The sequence below is a fragment of the Zootoca vivipara genome, chromosome 3, assembly GCF_965207765.1.
Source record: "Zootoca vivipara chromosome 3, rZooViv2.hap1.1, whole genome shotgun sequence".
Taxonomy (NCBI): Eukaryota; Metazoa; Chordata; class Lepidosauria; order Squamata; family Lacertidae; genus Zootoca; species Zootoca vivipara.
The window spans coordinates 116,121,680-116,137,413 of record NC_142586.1 but is presented as its reverse complement, the minus strand read 5'-3'; the positions used below and the strand labels follow the sequence as shown (position 1 = coordinate 116,137,413).

At 49.2% G+C, this 15,734-nt stretch overlaps 1 protein-coding gene across 11 annotated transcripts in view; it reads left to right on the top strand.

The window, feature by feature from the left end:
* Window positions 1–15,734, top strand: part of NCOA1 (nuclear receptor coactivator 1) — a 268,260-nt gene that overhangs the window by 198,159 nt on the left and 54,367 nt on the right. For 9 of the 11 annotated variants that reach the window (XM_060273179.2, XM_060273187.2, XM_060273180.2 and 6 more), the window contains 2 exons: window positions 6,365–6,459; window positions 9,998–10,175. In XM_060273179.2, coding sequence (XP_060129162.2) covers window positions 6,365–6,459; window positions 9,998–10,175 — 273 coding nt within the window. The remainder of the gene's footprint in view (window positions 1–6,364; window positions 6,460–9,997; window positions 10,176–15,734) is intronic. The other 2 variants (XM_088666959.1, XM_088666960.1) reach the window with 1 other exon arrangement.

The window sequence follows — 15,734 nt, the reverse complement described above, 5'->3', positions numbered from 1 at the left end:
CACAGTTGAGGCAACCAGCCCTTTTCGACTTCGTAAGGCACCAGTGCAGTATGTGCAGCTGCTAGAAATGGCTTCCTTTTGCTGTTGTTGTGGGAGGTGGTGCCTCTGTGGTTCCTCTGTGGTTTCTGCTTATGCTTTGAAAGGGTTGCTCCGTAATGAGACATGAAGGACGCCAAACTCTGGAGAGACTCCGCCTCCCCTTCCCGCTTCCCAGACCCCTTTTATTTCAGCGGGGAATGTGCACGAAAAATTCTCAGTGGCGTTCGTCGGCTCTAGTGAGTTAATTGGACTCATGTTTGCTCGCAAAACGGCAAGATCGGAAATGTTGAAAAGACTCTTGTCATTCGCTCCCTGAGATCAGCCAGGGAGACTCTTTTCGTGGTATCTTCTGTGGCCAAATCAGGGTTGGTCAGGAGGGAGTGCTGTGAAAGCCTTTTCTGTGGTTGCACCTCATTTGTGGAATGCCTTGCCTCAGGAAATTTGTTTCCCCAGCTGTCAGGGCTAGTGTGCGGCTTCCCACGACCAAAGACCACCAAGGCTCAGTGATGGCTTTTCAGATTTTAATGTACATATGTACAGTTCAGAGTTCAGAAAGACATGACCGCCTATTCCGAGTCAGAATCCGGAACTGGCGCGCGTCTCAATCTACGCCAGCAAAACAACCTTGACCCACCTCATTTCCTTCTTTGCTCCTGACGCTTTTCCCGTCTACGGACCTCAGGGGAGGGAGCGGGGGCAAACCCCTCCCCTGAACTGCTAAACAGCCTCCTCGATTCCCCCACTACCGATACCTCCCCTGCTGCAGTACCTTCGGACACCTCCTCTGCCGCGCACGTGTCGGTAGCATCCCATGACCCCTCCGCCTCGCTCAGAGCCCTCGCACCGCCTTCTGGCTCGCGCTCCAGCCAGCCCTCCTCTTGCTTGGCTGGTCCCCTTAGTTCCTGTCTCTTGGCAAACTCGCTGCCCTCCCAGGGTCCCCTGACATCCGCACCCACCATGGGCAGGCACGTCTGTTGGAATGAGAGCTTTTATGTGGCAAGCCCTAATACCTACTCGTATTTTGATTTTCGTGATTTGGTTCGGCTGTTAGCTGCCTTGAACAATGTGAATGCTTTAGAAAGGCTTTATATAAAGGAAAGAAAGAAATTTTTACTAAGGGCTTGATATATCACAGGCCAGTTTCTTTAGTGCCACCTTCACCAGCCTGGCTGGGGAAGATGGGAACTTGGTAGTCCAAATCAGTTTGAGGGCATCAGGTTGGTGAAGGCTGCTTTAGCGAGTGAGCCATCCCCAGAAGTCTTGCTTGATCCGAGCAAACGCCCACTGAGTCCAGCATAATTTGGCTTTTAAGTTTTAATTGTTTGATAAGACATTGCATTGCTGTTTTAATTACTGTTTAGTTACATTTCATATTTTCTTACTACTGGCTATCCTGGCCTGCCACCCATGGTACAAAGGGCAGGATACAAAATGGAAACAATAAATAAATAAAGCAATGCACTAATATCAAAATCATTCTCCAAGCATGAATCCATGTGGATCCAAATGGGGTCACCCCACACATAAGTAGGTGGCAGCGGCAGGCTCTTGGGAACCCTGAAGTTTGCATAAGTATTTCGGGGGGGGGGTTGAATGGAGTGGATTGTTTGGCTGGAATCCTGAAGAGGAGCACTTCAAAACCACACCATTTCCTTACAGGTCCCATTGTTGCAGAACCCAAATGTTCTGTGAACAGAACCATGTTTTACAAAACAGTTAATTTAGAATTGCACTTTTTTAATAATGAAAAACCACCACAAACTATGATTTAAGAATCCTATAGTTAGTATGAACAAGGCTAAAGAAAGGGGCATACGAAAAGAGAAAGGGTACTTGTCTTGGCTGAAGGCGGGAGTGGAGAACCTCAGGGCAGAGGCCAGCTGCTGCCCTCCTGGTCCCTCTCTCTTGCCCTTGGGACTCTCCCCAGACAATATCTCCTGCCCCCTGCACCCCTCAGTAGCACCCTCCTTGAGATGTGCCCTTGGATTCTGATGGTTTGCCAGGATGGAGGATAGAGGACTGGGATATGCAGAAATGAGCTTACTCTACAAAATAAAATTCACATCCATCACTCTGCCCTTTCTGCCTCTGTCCCCACCTACCACTGCCATGTGGGTCCCAGAAAGTTGCCCAGAACAGGATGCAAATGGCCCTGAAGCTGGAAATTGCTCCCCATCCGTGGCTTAGGGCGTCACCTGGCAGAAGTCACAATGGCAAGAGGGGTATGATGGGAACTTCCCTCTGAAGATAAAGACGATAAAGTAATTTGCTCGAGGAGCACTATAAATGATTGCTAATAAATGAAAAGTGAAGGAGAAGCTTCAAGAGAAAAGAAGCAATGTATAGCTGGATTTTCACCTCCTGACTGAATGAATCAGCCACGTAGATTGCAGCTCTTTCCAGTGGAAGGCCAAAAGCCCGAGGGCACCTTGGAGGCAGATTTGTGGAGGTTTAAATGCATTAGATAGTGACAATTCCATAAAGAGCAAGAAATATTTCACAGTGAAAAACCCCACCAACATCCTGAGTTCTTTCCACAATGCATTATTTTTCAGCAGATCCGGCCTGGCTGTGCATTTCAGTTCTCAGGTATGCCTTGGGACTAAATTCAGATAACATCCGTTTTAGAACCACAGTGGAGAGCTGAGAGTTTGAGTTCAGTGCGGCTGAATCCTACATTTTATAAAGCCAGAAACCCTAAATCGGTGGATTCTGCCGGTGGTCCACAAGCTCCACGCATGTAGAACACGGGAAGGTTGCAGAGCAATTAAGGATACCTGTACTTGCTTTGCACACTCAATTTATTTATTTTTTCTGATGATGTAGATGGCGACCGTTCTGTCCAAGGCTGGATTACCAAACAAATTAACAAGGCCCTAGCCTGATGGAATATGTGATGCTAACAGTATGGCTCTGAATTTGACAACGTTGCCAAGCTTCTTATTCAGTGCTGAAGTGAAATAGATCGCTGTGAGGACATGCTAGCTGAGGATGGAAGGAACTTGCTGTTCTAAATATCTGGGGAGCATCCGCTTAGGAAAGGCTGACCTGGTCAGTCTCACAAACGGCGAGTGAGGTGTTGTACTTCTTCAGATTGCAGGTGGGATCTCTTCCCACGGAACTTCATGCCCCACAAGAAAATCTACTGTGTGTAAAATGTAGCATATCCCGAGTGAAATTCTGTACTCATTGGTATGCTTGTTTTCTATGTGCAGGAAATGTTAATTGGTTTCTGTATGGGAGAGCCTTCTATCCTGTGAGTCCCCACCCACAGTCTGGGGCGGTACAGCTCAGGAGGTGCAATGGCACTTTCAGAAGCGATAGACCTAGGACAGTCACTCCATCTGCAGCCTTCCTTGGCCCCTAACTCCCTCCTCTGCAGCTTTTGATGAATGCAGGTGCTCTAGCTAGCCTCACTTTCCCAACCCTCGTGCAGCCTTACTGTGACGGCAAACCTTTTTTCTTTCCTTGCCTTTCCCCTCTAGTCGCACACACATCAAACACACGTGTGTGTTGCTGACCCCCAAAATCCTTCTGCTGATCTTCCCACCGCCGGTTCTTTCCTGTGGGTTAGGCCGTGTTGAACTAATTCCGTACCAAAGTACTAATGAATGGCATGACTCTGTGTCAAGCCCTTGATCGATGGCCACACCGAAGTCCCTTTAAGTTTGATTTTAATTATCTGGAAATCAAAGCTCTGCATCAAGGGAGCTGCGGTTATTCGCCTTCTGTTGCTTCCCCAGTTGCTCGTACGAAGAGAAGGGCCAGCCCTGGGCTCAGGGCTCTCTTAACACCTTTGCTGTCCGGGGGGGGGGGGTTGAGGAGGCAGGTGGTGAGGAGCTGTGTTGCTTCTAGAGTGCATGGGTATCACTTGTGCTTATGGGACCTGCCATCTTGCACTCTTAGCCTCTCCACATTGCTTTCCATCTTTTCAGCCAGTTAACCAATCCATGCTTGCCAGCTTCCACTGGTCTGTGTCAGGGATAGAGTCTTTCAGCCACTGCCTCTCCTATTCTCACAACGCAGCAGATGGGATGGTAAACAGGTGCCTGGTTTTGCAACACTTGCGACTGCCGATGGAGTGGGCTGGAACTTTCATCATGAAGTGTTCTCCTAAGCAAACACATTCACTTCACAAAGAAAAGTAGCCTTTCAGGGAGAAGGGTTGAGTTTTGCTTCCTCTCTGAGCTGGGATTCTTTTCACAGGGAGGAGCACCAGAGCTCCCGCATCTGAAGTACATTTGGAACCAGGCTTCCCATCTTCTCTGTTTGTGAGAAAGGACCACGCCTGTGTGGCGGAGATGGTCTTGGATGCTCTGACCCACCTTAAGTAATAGACATGAGACTAGATTGGGCTCTCTTATGCCACCATTTGGCTATTGGTTCCTTTGAAGGTGCTGGACTACATTCCTGGGATATCAAGAGTGAGGAGGGCTGTGAAAGAGAGAGAATCCCTCCCCAGCCCCAGTTTTCCAATTGGAGCACACTAGCATCAGCCACATCCTGTTTTCAGCTAGTGTTTGTTGGGAGGTCTTCATCTTAGAAGCACGGTGGTCCTTTTTACATCAAATTGTGAAAGGCAAGAGAGGATTACTATCACTATCACCATTGTTCAAAGACCAGTGCTTGGTTTTTGCCCCTTGCTGCTCCTGGGCCGCAGAAACTAGCTCAGGGCACAAACACCCTCTTCCCCCTGCAAGCTCCAAGCCTCCAGCCCTGCCTAGAGCCAACCGAGAGGTGCTCCATATTCTGCAACGTACTGTACTGAAATGCTTGTGAAAGATACCACTTCAACCACAGAATCTAAATGCTCATCAGGAAGTATGTGTTAAATGAAAGTGGAGGCCAGGTTTGGGGAGTGGGAGACATTGCTTGGGGGGTGGGGTGTCCTACTCCTGATCTTAATTCTGCTTCCAGCCTAGAAATGTCTGTGAATGCCCCTGTGTTTCTGAAGCCAAGAGATGGGAAGGGCTCCCGGGCACAATGGCGAAGGCCGTGGCGCCTCGTTCCACCCGCTAATCCTTTTGAATAATAGGCTTGGAAGTGCTGTATGAAACTATTTTGCTAAAGTTGGAGGAGGATTCCGCAGCCCAATTAAAGGATTAGAATGGAAAGCCACCACATTACTCTTAAGTATGTGAATATATGAAGTTGGGGTGGAAGCAGCAAGATAAGCCATTCTTCCTTCTAAGACGGCCTGATCCTCGGCTGCGCTCCTGGCCCAGGGGCTGGCTTTGCGGGAGGCAAATCTTTTGTCCTGTAGGGAGGGAAAAACCTTCGTTCCTCAAGTGTGTTTCCCAGCTCTGTTCCCCAGCATGCGCAACTGGAGAGAGAGGTTATTGTTCTCTTACTCAGAACCATAGAGCTGGGAGGTTCCAGCAGCTGCCACCACCACCCTGCAGGCAGGGCTATGTATGTATCTTCTCAGTCCCCCTTCAGATTAATCTCTGCAATTAGTGTGTCACAATCAGAGTACAGTCATACCTTGGATCCCAAACGCCTTGGTACTCGGACATTTTGGCTCCCGAACACCGCAAACCCGGAAGTGAGAACGTTCTATGGAAGCCAAACGTGGGGCTTCCACAGCTTCTAATTGGCTGCAGGAAGCTGCTGCAGCCAATCAGAAGCCATGCCTTGGTTCCCGAACTGTTTCAGGAATCGTATAGACTCCCAGAACGGATTAAGTTTGGGAATCATAGTTCCACTGTAGTTGCTTTCAGAGACCACACATTGCATGCAGGAGAATGGTGCAAATGAAAAGAGCCATTAGACAATCCAGATTGGCCAAGATTCCTTTCTGTGTGCGCTCAGGGTGATCAGAGCCTGGATATGCGCAACTGAAACGCTGCTGGGCCCAGCTTCATGCTGCTTGACAGCCTGTGCCTTGTGTCAGCTCCTGTTTCCCTTTCCATCCTCAACCCAGAATTTCTCCATTACCTGTCTTGGCCACAGCAGCTCCCTCTCGCTCTCCCTGGACTGACTCCTCAGCTTCAATCAGCTCTCAAGTTCCTGACGCTGCTTCAGCCTGGTCCCTGTATCTGAGCTACAGCTGACAAACTCTTGTTCGAGGGCAAGGGATCGGCTGCTTTTGTTTCTAAACCAGGACTGTCTCTGGCTGTCAATGCATAGCCTGATTCTGCTTCAGCTCGCCAGCCTTTGTGTGTGGCTTTTCCCTGACATGTCCCTAGTCCCTGAACTTTATTGGCACAAGTGGTCTAAACATTTGTCCTGATTTCTGTCCATACTTTTTGGAACATAGCTGAGATGTACTCGAAACTGAAAGCGAATCTCCTTTGACTTGAAAGTTCCCTTTTCTGTGTTGCAGAGAAAACAGCTGATGATGATGTACAGAAGTCTGATATCTCGTCCAGCAGCCAAGGAGTGATCGAAAAGGAATCTCTGGGGCCTCTTCTCCTGGAGGTATGTACTTAAGGGAGGCAGCTGCTCTGTATTGCCGTCATGCAAAACACCTTCTAAATATCAGGAAGGAGTGTTCTTTTAAGATTATCCTGAAAGTGGAAATCGGGGACCATAGAGTCCTACTCCTCGGAGCATTTACAAAACAGGTTAGAAAAATAGCTGAGGCAAATGAATTAAATACACCTAAAGGTAAAAGTAAAGGGACCCTGACCATTAGGTCCAGTCATGACCGACTCTGGGGTTGCGCCGCTCATCTCGCTTTATTGGCCGAGGGAGCCGGCATACAGCTTCCAGGTCATGTGGACAACATGGCAAAACCACTTCTGGTGAACCAGAGCAGCACACGGAAATGCCGTTTACCTTCCCGCTGTATCGGTACCTATTTATCTACTTGCACTTTGATGTGCTTTTGAACTGCTAGGTTGGCAGGAGCTGGGACCGAGCAGCGGGAGCTCACCCCGTCACGGGGATTCAAACCACCTACCTTCTGATCAGCAAGCCCTAGGCTCTCTGGTTTAACCCACAGCGCCACCCGCGTCCCTATCAAATATGCCTAGTTGTGCCTTAAATCTAGGAGACAGTTTGCGCAGCTCAAAGCCCCCCCAAGGCAGTTCGCATGCAGGTCCTCAGTAGGAAGCCAGCACTAATGTTAATTTTAAATAAAGCTTCTAGTATTCATGGTTGCAGGGAGAAGGGGTCTTTAAAAAGTGGATTTCAGGCCAATTAGCCTAACTTTGGTCCCAGATTAGTGAATGGGAAGCATGGCTTTACTGCAGGGCCGAAATGCAGTGCGGGAGCAAATGAGTGGGGAAAGAGGACCTACTGGCAACTCTTGCAGAGCACAGACATAGCAGAAGTGCCTGCATCAGGGTAATTCCTTGTTCATCCTGCCCTCTGTAGTGGCTCTTCCACTTCTGCAGATCTAATGCAGATCTTTAACTGGTGGCACCCTTACCTGTTTGAAGGATCAGCAGCTTGCACGAGATTAAAGCAATCTGCCTTGGAATGAAAACAAATGCATTGGCCCAAGTCGTGAGATGTTGACGTACCTAAGCAGGCTGGAAATTGCCTGTTGTGCTAAAGGCTCTCCTACTGACCTAGCTTTCCCCTCTGTGCACGAGACCCCCCTTCATAGCATAAGAGGGGGGTTGAGGGGCTGAGGTCCCTTCGCCCCCACCCTAAATAAAATATTTGAGGATGCTAAACCCCTCCAAAGTTTATGGTGTGTGCCCCGTGTCATGTGATCAGTTATGCTGAGTGGGGCCTACCTGCACCACACCACCCCCAGAATTTTTTCCATGTTGGCACCCTTGCTTCATAGCTACCTGCAGGCATTTGCTGTGAGCTGGTGGTGTTAATCTTGGTGCACCTGTTGAATCCTGTGTTGACACAGGATGCAGCACCTCTCTTTTCAGGAAGCTTTTGATGAAGACTGCAGCCCCCACTCCCTGTTTGCCCCCTCCCCCAGCAGCTGGTACACTACCTCTGAGCCTGGGAGCTGTTTTGGCAACTAGCTGTGGTTAGAGACCCAGCCTCCCATCTCCCATCAATTTGTTCTTGGAACAGACATGGCTCACAGATCCCTCCCCAGCTCATCCTTGCCATTTTGAATGCCTTGCTGATGTTCACCTGTGTTGTTTTTGTGGTTTCCTCTCTCCCCCCCCCCACACACTTTGGCGTTTGTGGGCTTGCCCTCTTGGCTGCTTCAGCCACACAGGACCTAGAGTTTCAAAGCCTGTGCTGCTCTCTTTCCCTTGCGCAGCAGGCAGAGGGAGTGACTGACATAGCCAGCGTGACGATAATGCCACTTTACCCACAGGGGGAAGGCCTGGCAGCGGCTCGTTATCTTGTTACCGCTGATGATCTGTGTGCCCCTGCTTGAAACGCCTCTTGAAACGTAGCAGCGGCGTGCGGGTTCAGTTTTTTTTGTTATTTTAATCATTTCTCTCTGATTTAGGATGCTCAGGAGAGAGGAAGGGGCCCTGCTCCTAATTTCCGGAAATGGATTATTCAGTACCAGTTGCAGGCTGGTTAGGCACCAGGCTGCCTGCGTTAATGGAACGGAGATTGATTTACACCCGCTACCATTTCTGAGCTGCTGATTCACTCTGTTCCCCTTTTCCTGCTGTATATCCTGCCTGACTTATTCATGCTGCTTTTCCTTTCCTAAATACCTTTTTAAAACGCCAAAGCGTTCGGGGATTTCTTTTTTTTTATGTCAGGGCTGGAAGATGCACTGAAACAGGCGGAAAGTTAAAGGGGGGGAGTTTTAATTCAGGCAAGATCCTGCTTGGCTCTGATCTGCAACTCACCCCTTGCCATTGGGGGGTGTAGAATGCAGAAGCCTCTGGTTGCTTAGCAACAGGCAACAGCTGTGACTAAGGGAAATTGCAGGTCATGGGCCAATTTGAGGCGGGGTGGCGGGGGGGGGGGAGGAATGAAATTGCTTCCTGTTTCCAACAGCTAATGCAGCAGGATGGGGGAAACACAATTATTCCAATGAAAAATAAAAGAGTGTGAAGCCAAGTAAATGGTGTCTGTCTGCTTAGGGAGGCAATCAATTATCTGGGAAAGGGGCGCAAATGTTGCCAGTTATGCACATGTGGGTGGATGTGCCTGTGAATATATAGCCTCGAATTATGAAGGGGCGGGACTCTGTCAGCTCTCTCAGATCTCAGGCAGAGCTTAAGAATCCCCGGACCAACCATGCCCGAGGGAGACCTCTCCAGCCTCTTTTGGAAAACATACACCTCAATCATAAACCCACCATGCCTCTTGCTAGATTTTGCTTGCCATCGTTCTTCACTATCAGCAGTGGCAGCTGTTCCAAATATTTTTCTTTTTTCCAAATTGAGAGGCACTCCTTGCTAAAAGTGGGGCCGTTGGGGTTTTCTGCCAAACTATCTAAGACACCTAGTGGCTGCTGGAGCACCGATCCTAGCAGCCATTTCCCCCTCATTTTACTGGGCAGGCTCAGTGTTGTAAGGAAGCATGCGAGTCACGATAGGATTGCTGGCACAACGACCTGGAGGTGCAAAGAGCAGCACAGGTGCAATGAAGGTAGCTTGGCAGGTGGGGTAGGGAACAGAAGCTTTTGTGTGCTTGTTGTTGAGGTCCCGCAGATCCCACGTGCTGCAGAGCAGGCTTTCTGTATCCTAACGTAGGTGGTACGAAGTGGACTGGGCCAGAGAGGTGGCCTCTGCTGCTCGTACAGTATTGTACATGTGGCTTATTAGAGAGACATCCCTCTAGTGGGTCAGTGGCATAGTTAGCACTAGTTCACCCCAAGGGCCTGTTTTTAGGTATGGCGGCTGCATGGCGAAATCGCCAGCTGTTCTCTGGATTTTCAGCAGGGTGACCCTCTCACCAGGCCCTGTATCAGATCGTTACCAATCCTTAAGCGAGTGGAGGTTCTCATTACGCTGACAGTTCCACTGGGAAGTGAGGAGCGCAGGCCAAAGTCCCCCAAGGCCCTGCCCTGTGTGACACAGCGCTTTCCTTGACGCTTCTTTGCTTTGCTTTGCTCTCGGCCCCACAGGCGCTCGATGGCTTCTTCTTCGTTGTGAACCGCGAAGGGCGGATCGTGTTTGTGTCCGAGAACGTGACCAGCTACTTGGGCTATAACCAGGAGGAGCTCATGAACACCAGCGTCTACAGCATCTTGCACGTGGGAGACCACGCTGAGTTTGTCAAGAACTTGCTGCCCAAGTCGCTTGGTAAGCAGCTTGGCTTTCCTGACCCCCTCCTCTTCCAGAGACCCTGCAAAATCAGGCAAACAAAATCATTAGCAAGCTGTGGCAATGTCAGTTCACGTCACAACCAATGGGGTAATTTTTCCCCTAGATGCTGTGAGGGGTAATTAGTCGGGGAGCAGGTAAGACAACAGGTCCTCAAGACACCCTAAGCAGTGACCATTATAAGAACCAAAAAGGAGCCCTTGGCCCATGGCCCATCTAGTCCAGCGTCCTGTTCTCTCAGTGGCCAACCAAATGCCTATAGGAAACCTGCAAGCAGGATCAGAACACAAGACCAGCACTCTCCCCGCTTGTGGTTTCCAGCAACTGGTATTCAGAAGCATTGCTGCCTCCAACTGTGGAGGCTGAGCATCACCACCCTGGCTAGTAGCCACCGATAGCCCTCTTGTCCAATCCTCTTTGAAAGCCATCTAGGACGGTGGCCATCACTGCCTCCTGTGGCATCTAGATCTAGAACAGCTTGCAAGCATCAGACCCAGTTCTACCCAGGAGAGCTTATTTATCTAAAGAGGGGGAATTTCCCCAGCATAGTCCTGTTTATTTTCAGAAAGGAGAATCTTCTTCTTCTTCTTCTTCTTCTTCTTCTTCTTCTTCTTCTTCTTCTTCTTCTTCTTCTTCTTCTTCTTCTTCTTCTTCTTCTTCTTCTTCTTCTTCTTCTTCTTTTTTAAGTGAAGGCATTAGTTAACTAGAAGCTGAAAGATTCAATTAGAAGGGTCAGCTTCAATGAAGGAGCTAAGTAGTATGATTCCCTGAGGGCAACCCGATTGCCCAAGGGGGTTCTGTACTCTCACTTGTGAAGAAAGGCTTAAGGTGTAGCTTTTTGGATGGATGAAAGGGGAGGGGGAGGAGCTGGGGGGGAGCAGGGTGCCTGTGTCTGGAAAGCATAGGACATCGTTTCCCTTGTGCCATGAACCGAAGGGGTCGTTTGATAGAATACATTTTCAGCTCTTTGAGGCTTCAGCTTAGTTGCCTGAATTCTGCTCGGAAGGTGCGTGAGTTGAGTAAGTGCAAGCTGCACTCAAGAGCACTAGCGGGTGGCTGGGGAGATTAGGAGGCGGCCCTATTTTGCAGACGGGATCCAATTTAATCCTGTCGACAACTCGCTCACTGCCATTCTGAATGTGTGTCATTTAATCTGCATTTAAGCTCATTTTTTGAATAATATGCTTACTCAAGAGCATCATAATGTAATTCCCAGTAAGAACCTCAGTTGACTACTCAACCAGAAACCCCAACAGATGTAAAAGCTTTGCTTTCTGCTGTTGTGGAAGCTGCAAGGCAAAAAAAGTTAGTTGCTTGCTGGGTGCCAGCCCCACCAACGGACTCAACCTGTGACCACAGGCGCAAGGGACGCTCTTTGGTCCTCACTGCCGTGGCACGCTGAGTGCATGGTTGGTTTCAGCAAAGAGGATTCTTGCTGCTCCCGGATCAATGTTTTCTTCAAGGTAGGTCAACTCTGCGGCCTGCCAACCTTGCCAGTGTTTAATCGACTCAATGATAAGGCTCTTCTTGCTAAACACAGCTCCATTTATCAAAGTTATGGCCTATTAGCTAAAGCCTTATTAGTTGACGAGCCACTGACCCAGTAAACTCTCATAGCTGTTACGGCTGCCTCCTGTCAGTGCAGGAGTCTGCTGAAGGCTGCAAGCCGTAGAAATTACAGTTCTCCGGAGGGGATGGGGAGCTATTAGCAGCACATCAAGCATTTTATGTAAAAGAAGTGGGGAGCTTGCAATCATAAAATCATAGAATTGCAGAGTCGAAAGGGACCACAATTTGCAGTGAGGAGAGAGAGCAGGGCAGGTGGGAAAAGGGGGCTTTTCAGTCCTCCTTCCACTCCATTCTGCAAGTGTCCTGTGGGGCTTGGACAGGGTGGGTAGAAAGTGAGCGCAGAAGCAAGGGAGTCGAATCTCCCTCCCCTCACTATGTGGGGCCCTCTGCCCAGCACAGCCTTGCATGCCCATGCATGGCATGCATACATATATGCTGTCAGAGAGCGAGCTGGCAGTAAATCACACTGTTTACGGCTGGAGTACATTTTTCTTAGCAAAAACGCAATCTACATTGGCTGAGTGCCAGGCCTAATGAGCAGAGCAGTTCATCACCATTCGGTCTTTTCCCCATGCATCAGTTGCCAATACTGAAAGTCCCTGCCTCCACACAGCTGTCTTAAGTCTCCTCCTCACCAAAGCTTTCCCCAAGCAATCAGAGACTGTGCCTGCATGAAGCCAACCTCACCCCCACCCTTTTCATGCCTCTTCTGAATCTGGGAGCTTGTCACCGCAGGAAGGGGGAGACATCCATGCCTTTTCAGCAGCCTGGCTTATCTCTGCCTCTTGGCCTCCTCCTCCTCCTCTCACTGTCCTGCTTCAGCTTCTGCCTCCAGACTTACTTCTCTCTGCCACAGACTCTCCCTGCTCACAAAGGCCTGTTACCTCTTCAGCTTCTGACACTTCTTTTTCCCAGTCTTGTCCCTCTTCTCCCAATGACTACTCATCATTGTCCCTCCACCACTCCCTGGGCTCTGAGCCTTCTTCCCTTGGTGGCTCCCCTGCTGGTTCCTCCCACCATTCCTCTGCATCCAACCAGTCCATGACACATCACCTATGTATGCACATGGTGCAGAAACATACAGCCTATACTCATGCATGTGCACCCACCAGAAGTCACAGAAAGGCCAAATGCTATCAGATCAGACATAACATGTGAGGAGTGCCATGCCCAGGAGGGAGTCAGGGCGCAGAGACAGCAGTGAACAAGAGGGCTGGGATTCAGCCAAGATAAAACCAGTTGCCCAGAATAGTCAGGGCTGGCAGAGATGTGGGAGCAGCAAGCAAGGAGGGCTCCGCTCCCCATGCAGATTGAGAGTGCTAGGAAACCTCACCGCAGAGGCTCATGGAGCACAAGATCAACAGTGGGAGGGGAGTTTCCTCCAACCTACCAGCTTGCAGCATTTATATTCTGGGCAGCTGCCAGTATCAGCAGGGATTGCTGCAGTACAGTCAGATTGGACAATGGCTGTACGGGGAGCATCCTGCAAATGGCTTTGTTCCTCTCATATACTCCCTAGAGGTCCTCTAGATGCTGTTGGACTCCAGCTCCCATCAGCCCCCACTAGCATGGCCCACTGGCCAGAGGCAATGGGAGTTGTAGTCCAGTAATACCCAGGGGACTGCAGGTTCCCTACCCGTATTTCATGGCATTAAGTCTTCAAGTGGTAGATCCAGTTGACCTAAGGTGAATCACAACAGTAGCATTATCACCTGGCAGTAGACATGCATACAGTGGTACCTCGGTTTAAGTACACAATTGGTTCCGGAAGTCTGTACTTAACCTGAAGCGTACTTTCCCATTGAAAGTAATGGAAAGTGGATTAATCCGTTCCAGACGGGTCCACGGAGTACTTAAACTGAAAGTACTCAAACCGAAGCGTACTTAAACCGAGGTATGACTGTATTTGGGCTTCAGATAAGTCCCAGGTCTGAAAATGTTGCATGCTGCCACTTGACCACATAACAACGGTCTTGAAATACCTACATTGGCTCCCAGTACATTTCCGAGCACAATTCAAAGTGTTGGTGCTGACCTTTAAAGCCCTAAACGGCCTCGGTCCAGTATACCTGAAGGAGCGTCTCCACCCCCGTCATTCTGCCCAGACACTGAGGTCCAGCTCCGAGGGCCTTCTGGCGGTTCCCTCGTTGTGAGAAGCCAAGTCCCCTTCTCCTAGTGCCCTCCATCTTTCCCAACATCAAGGTCTTTTCCAAGGATTCTTCCCTTCTCATGAGGTGGCCAAAGTATTGGAGCCTCAGCTTCACGATCTGTCCTTCCAGTGAGCACTCAGGGCTGATTTCCTTAAGAATGGATAGGTTTGATCTTCTTGCAGTCCATGGGACTCTCAAGAGTCTCCTCCAGCACCATAATTCAAAAGCATCAATTCTTCGGCGATCAGCCTTCTTTATGGTCCAGCTCTCACTTCCATACATCACTACTGGGAAAACCATAGCTTTAACTATACGGACCTTTGTAGGCAAGGTGATGTCTCTGCTTTTTAAGATGCTGTCTAGGTTTGTCATTGCTTTTCTCCCAAGAAGCAGGCGTCTTTTAATTTCGTGACTGCTGTCACCATCTGCAGTGATCAAGGAGCCCGAAAAAATAATAATTATAATTTCTATCATCTACAATAGTGTCTTATTTATTTTATAGTACAGTACATTGATTATTGCTTTCATTTTATGGGTCAGTGGTCTTGTTAGATAGTTAAATTACTGTTTTAGGGGTTGTTTTTAAAAGTATGGAACGGATTAATCCATTTTGCATTGCTTTCTATGGGAAAGCGCGTCTTGGTTTTGGAATGCTTCGGTTTTGGAACGGACTTCCGGAATGGATTAAGTTTGAGAACCAAGGTACCACTGTATTTGGAAATTTGTATGGCATAACAGAGTGCTTTATTTGGATCTAGATTCAAATACCACGAAGCCACCCGGGTGACCTTCAGATTCATCGCAATCTTTCTGGCTTAAGCTCCCTCACAGGGTTCTTATGTGAGGATAAGTGCACACAAGCCTACAAGGCTGGCTGTAGGTGGTGCCAGTGGTGTTGTGATGGTTCCCTTTCCAGTTCAGTGAGCTGCAGGGTAATAATCCATGCCAAGCTTGGACGTACCAAATCTGGCAGCTGCTGTGGCAGCTGTGGCTCTTCTGCAGTGCAGAGACAGGGGGGGATTTCTGCCGAGCATTCATGGGTGCCCCCTCCCTGCAGGGTCCGTGCCCATGACCTAGAGGCCCCTTTGAGTCTAGCAACAGCGAAGAGAGGGGCTGAGTGGCCTCACACCCCTTGCAAGCCCATGCAGCTGGACGGGATCCAAGTGATCACCCAGCCGTGCCCTTTAATAAATGCTGCTCTTCTCAAACGCAGCTCCCTTTAAGCCAGTGCCAGCCCCCGCTGCAGACGACACCATATAACATTGATTTCAGCATCGTTTGTATCCAATTAGCTCCATTCAATACGAAATCGACTTGAGCTAATTCAATATAAGGCAGGCTTGAATCAATATCTCACTTAATCAGGCCTCAAAACTGATCCTTACCTTGCCGCACACTTTGTGTCGATGCGGTTCAATGTTTTGTGAAGTGTCACCGTAGCATTAAAACACACAGAGAGAACGTTCCATATCTGTACTGAACATGGATCCCGCCCCCCTAAGGAACAGAAGAAGAGCCTTCAGCTGGATCAGGCCAGTGGCCCATCTAGCTCAGCCTCTGCTTCTCACAGCGGCCAACCAGATTCCCCAAAGGGAAGAAGCCCACAAGCAGGACCTGAGCGGAAGAGCAGCTCTCCTCCCTTCCTACAGTTCCCAGCAACTCGTATTCAGAAGCATCCTGACTTCAACTTGTGAATGTGGTTGCCAAGGGAACTACTTTACCATGCAACTATGTAAGGATGGAAGGGAATTGTGGAAGGGCTGTAGCACATCCTTATGGCATCCCCGCTTTGGAAACAATTTGGTGCAGTACAGTTCCT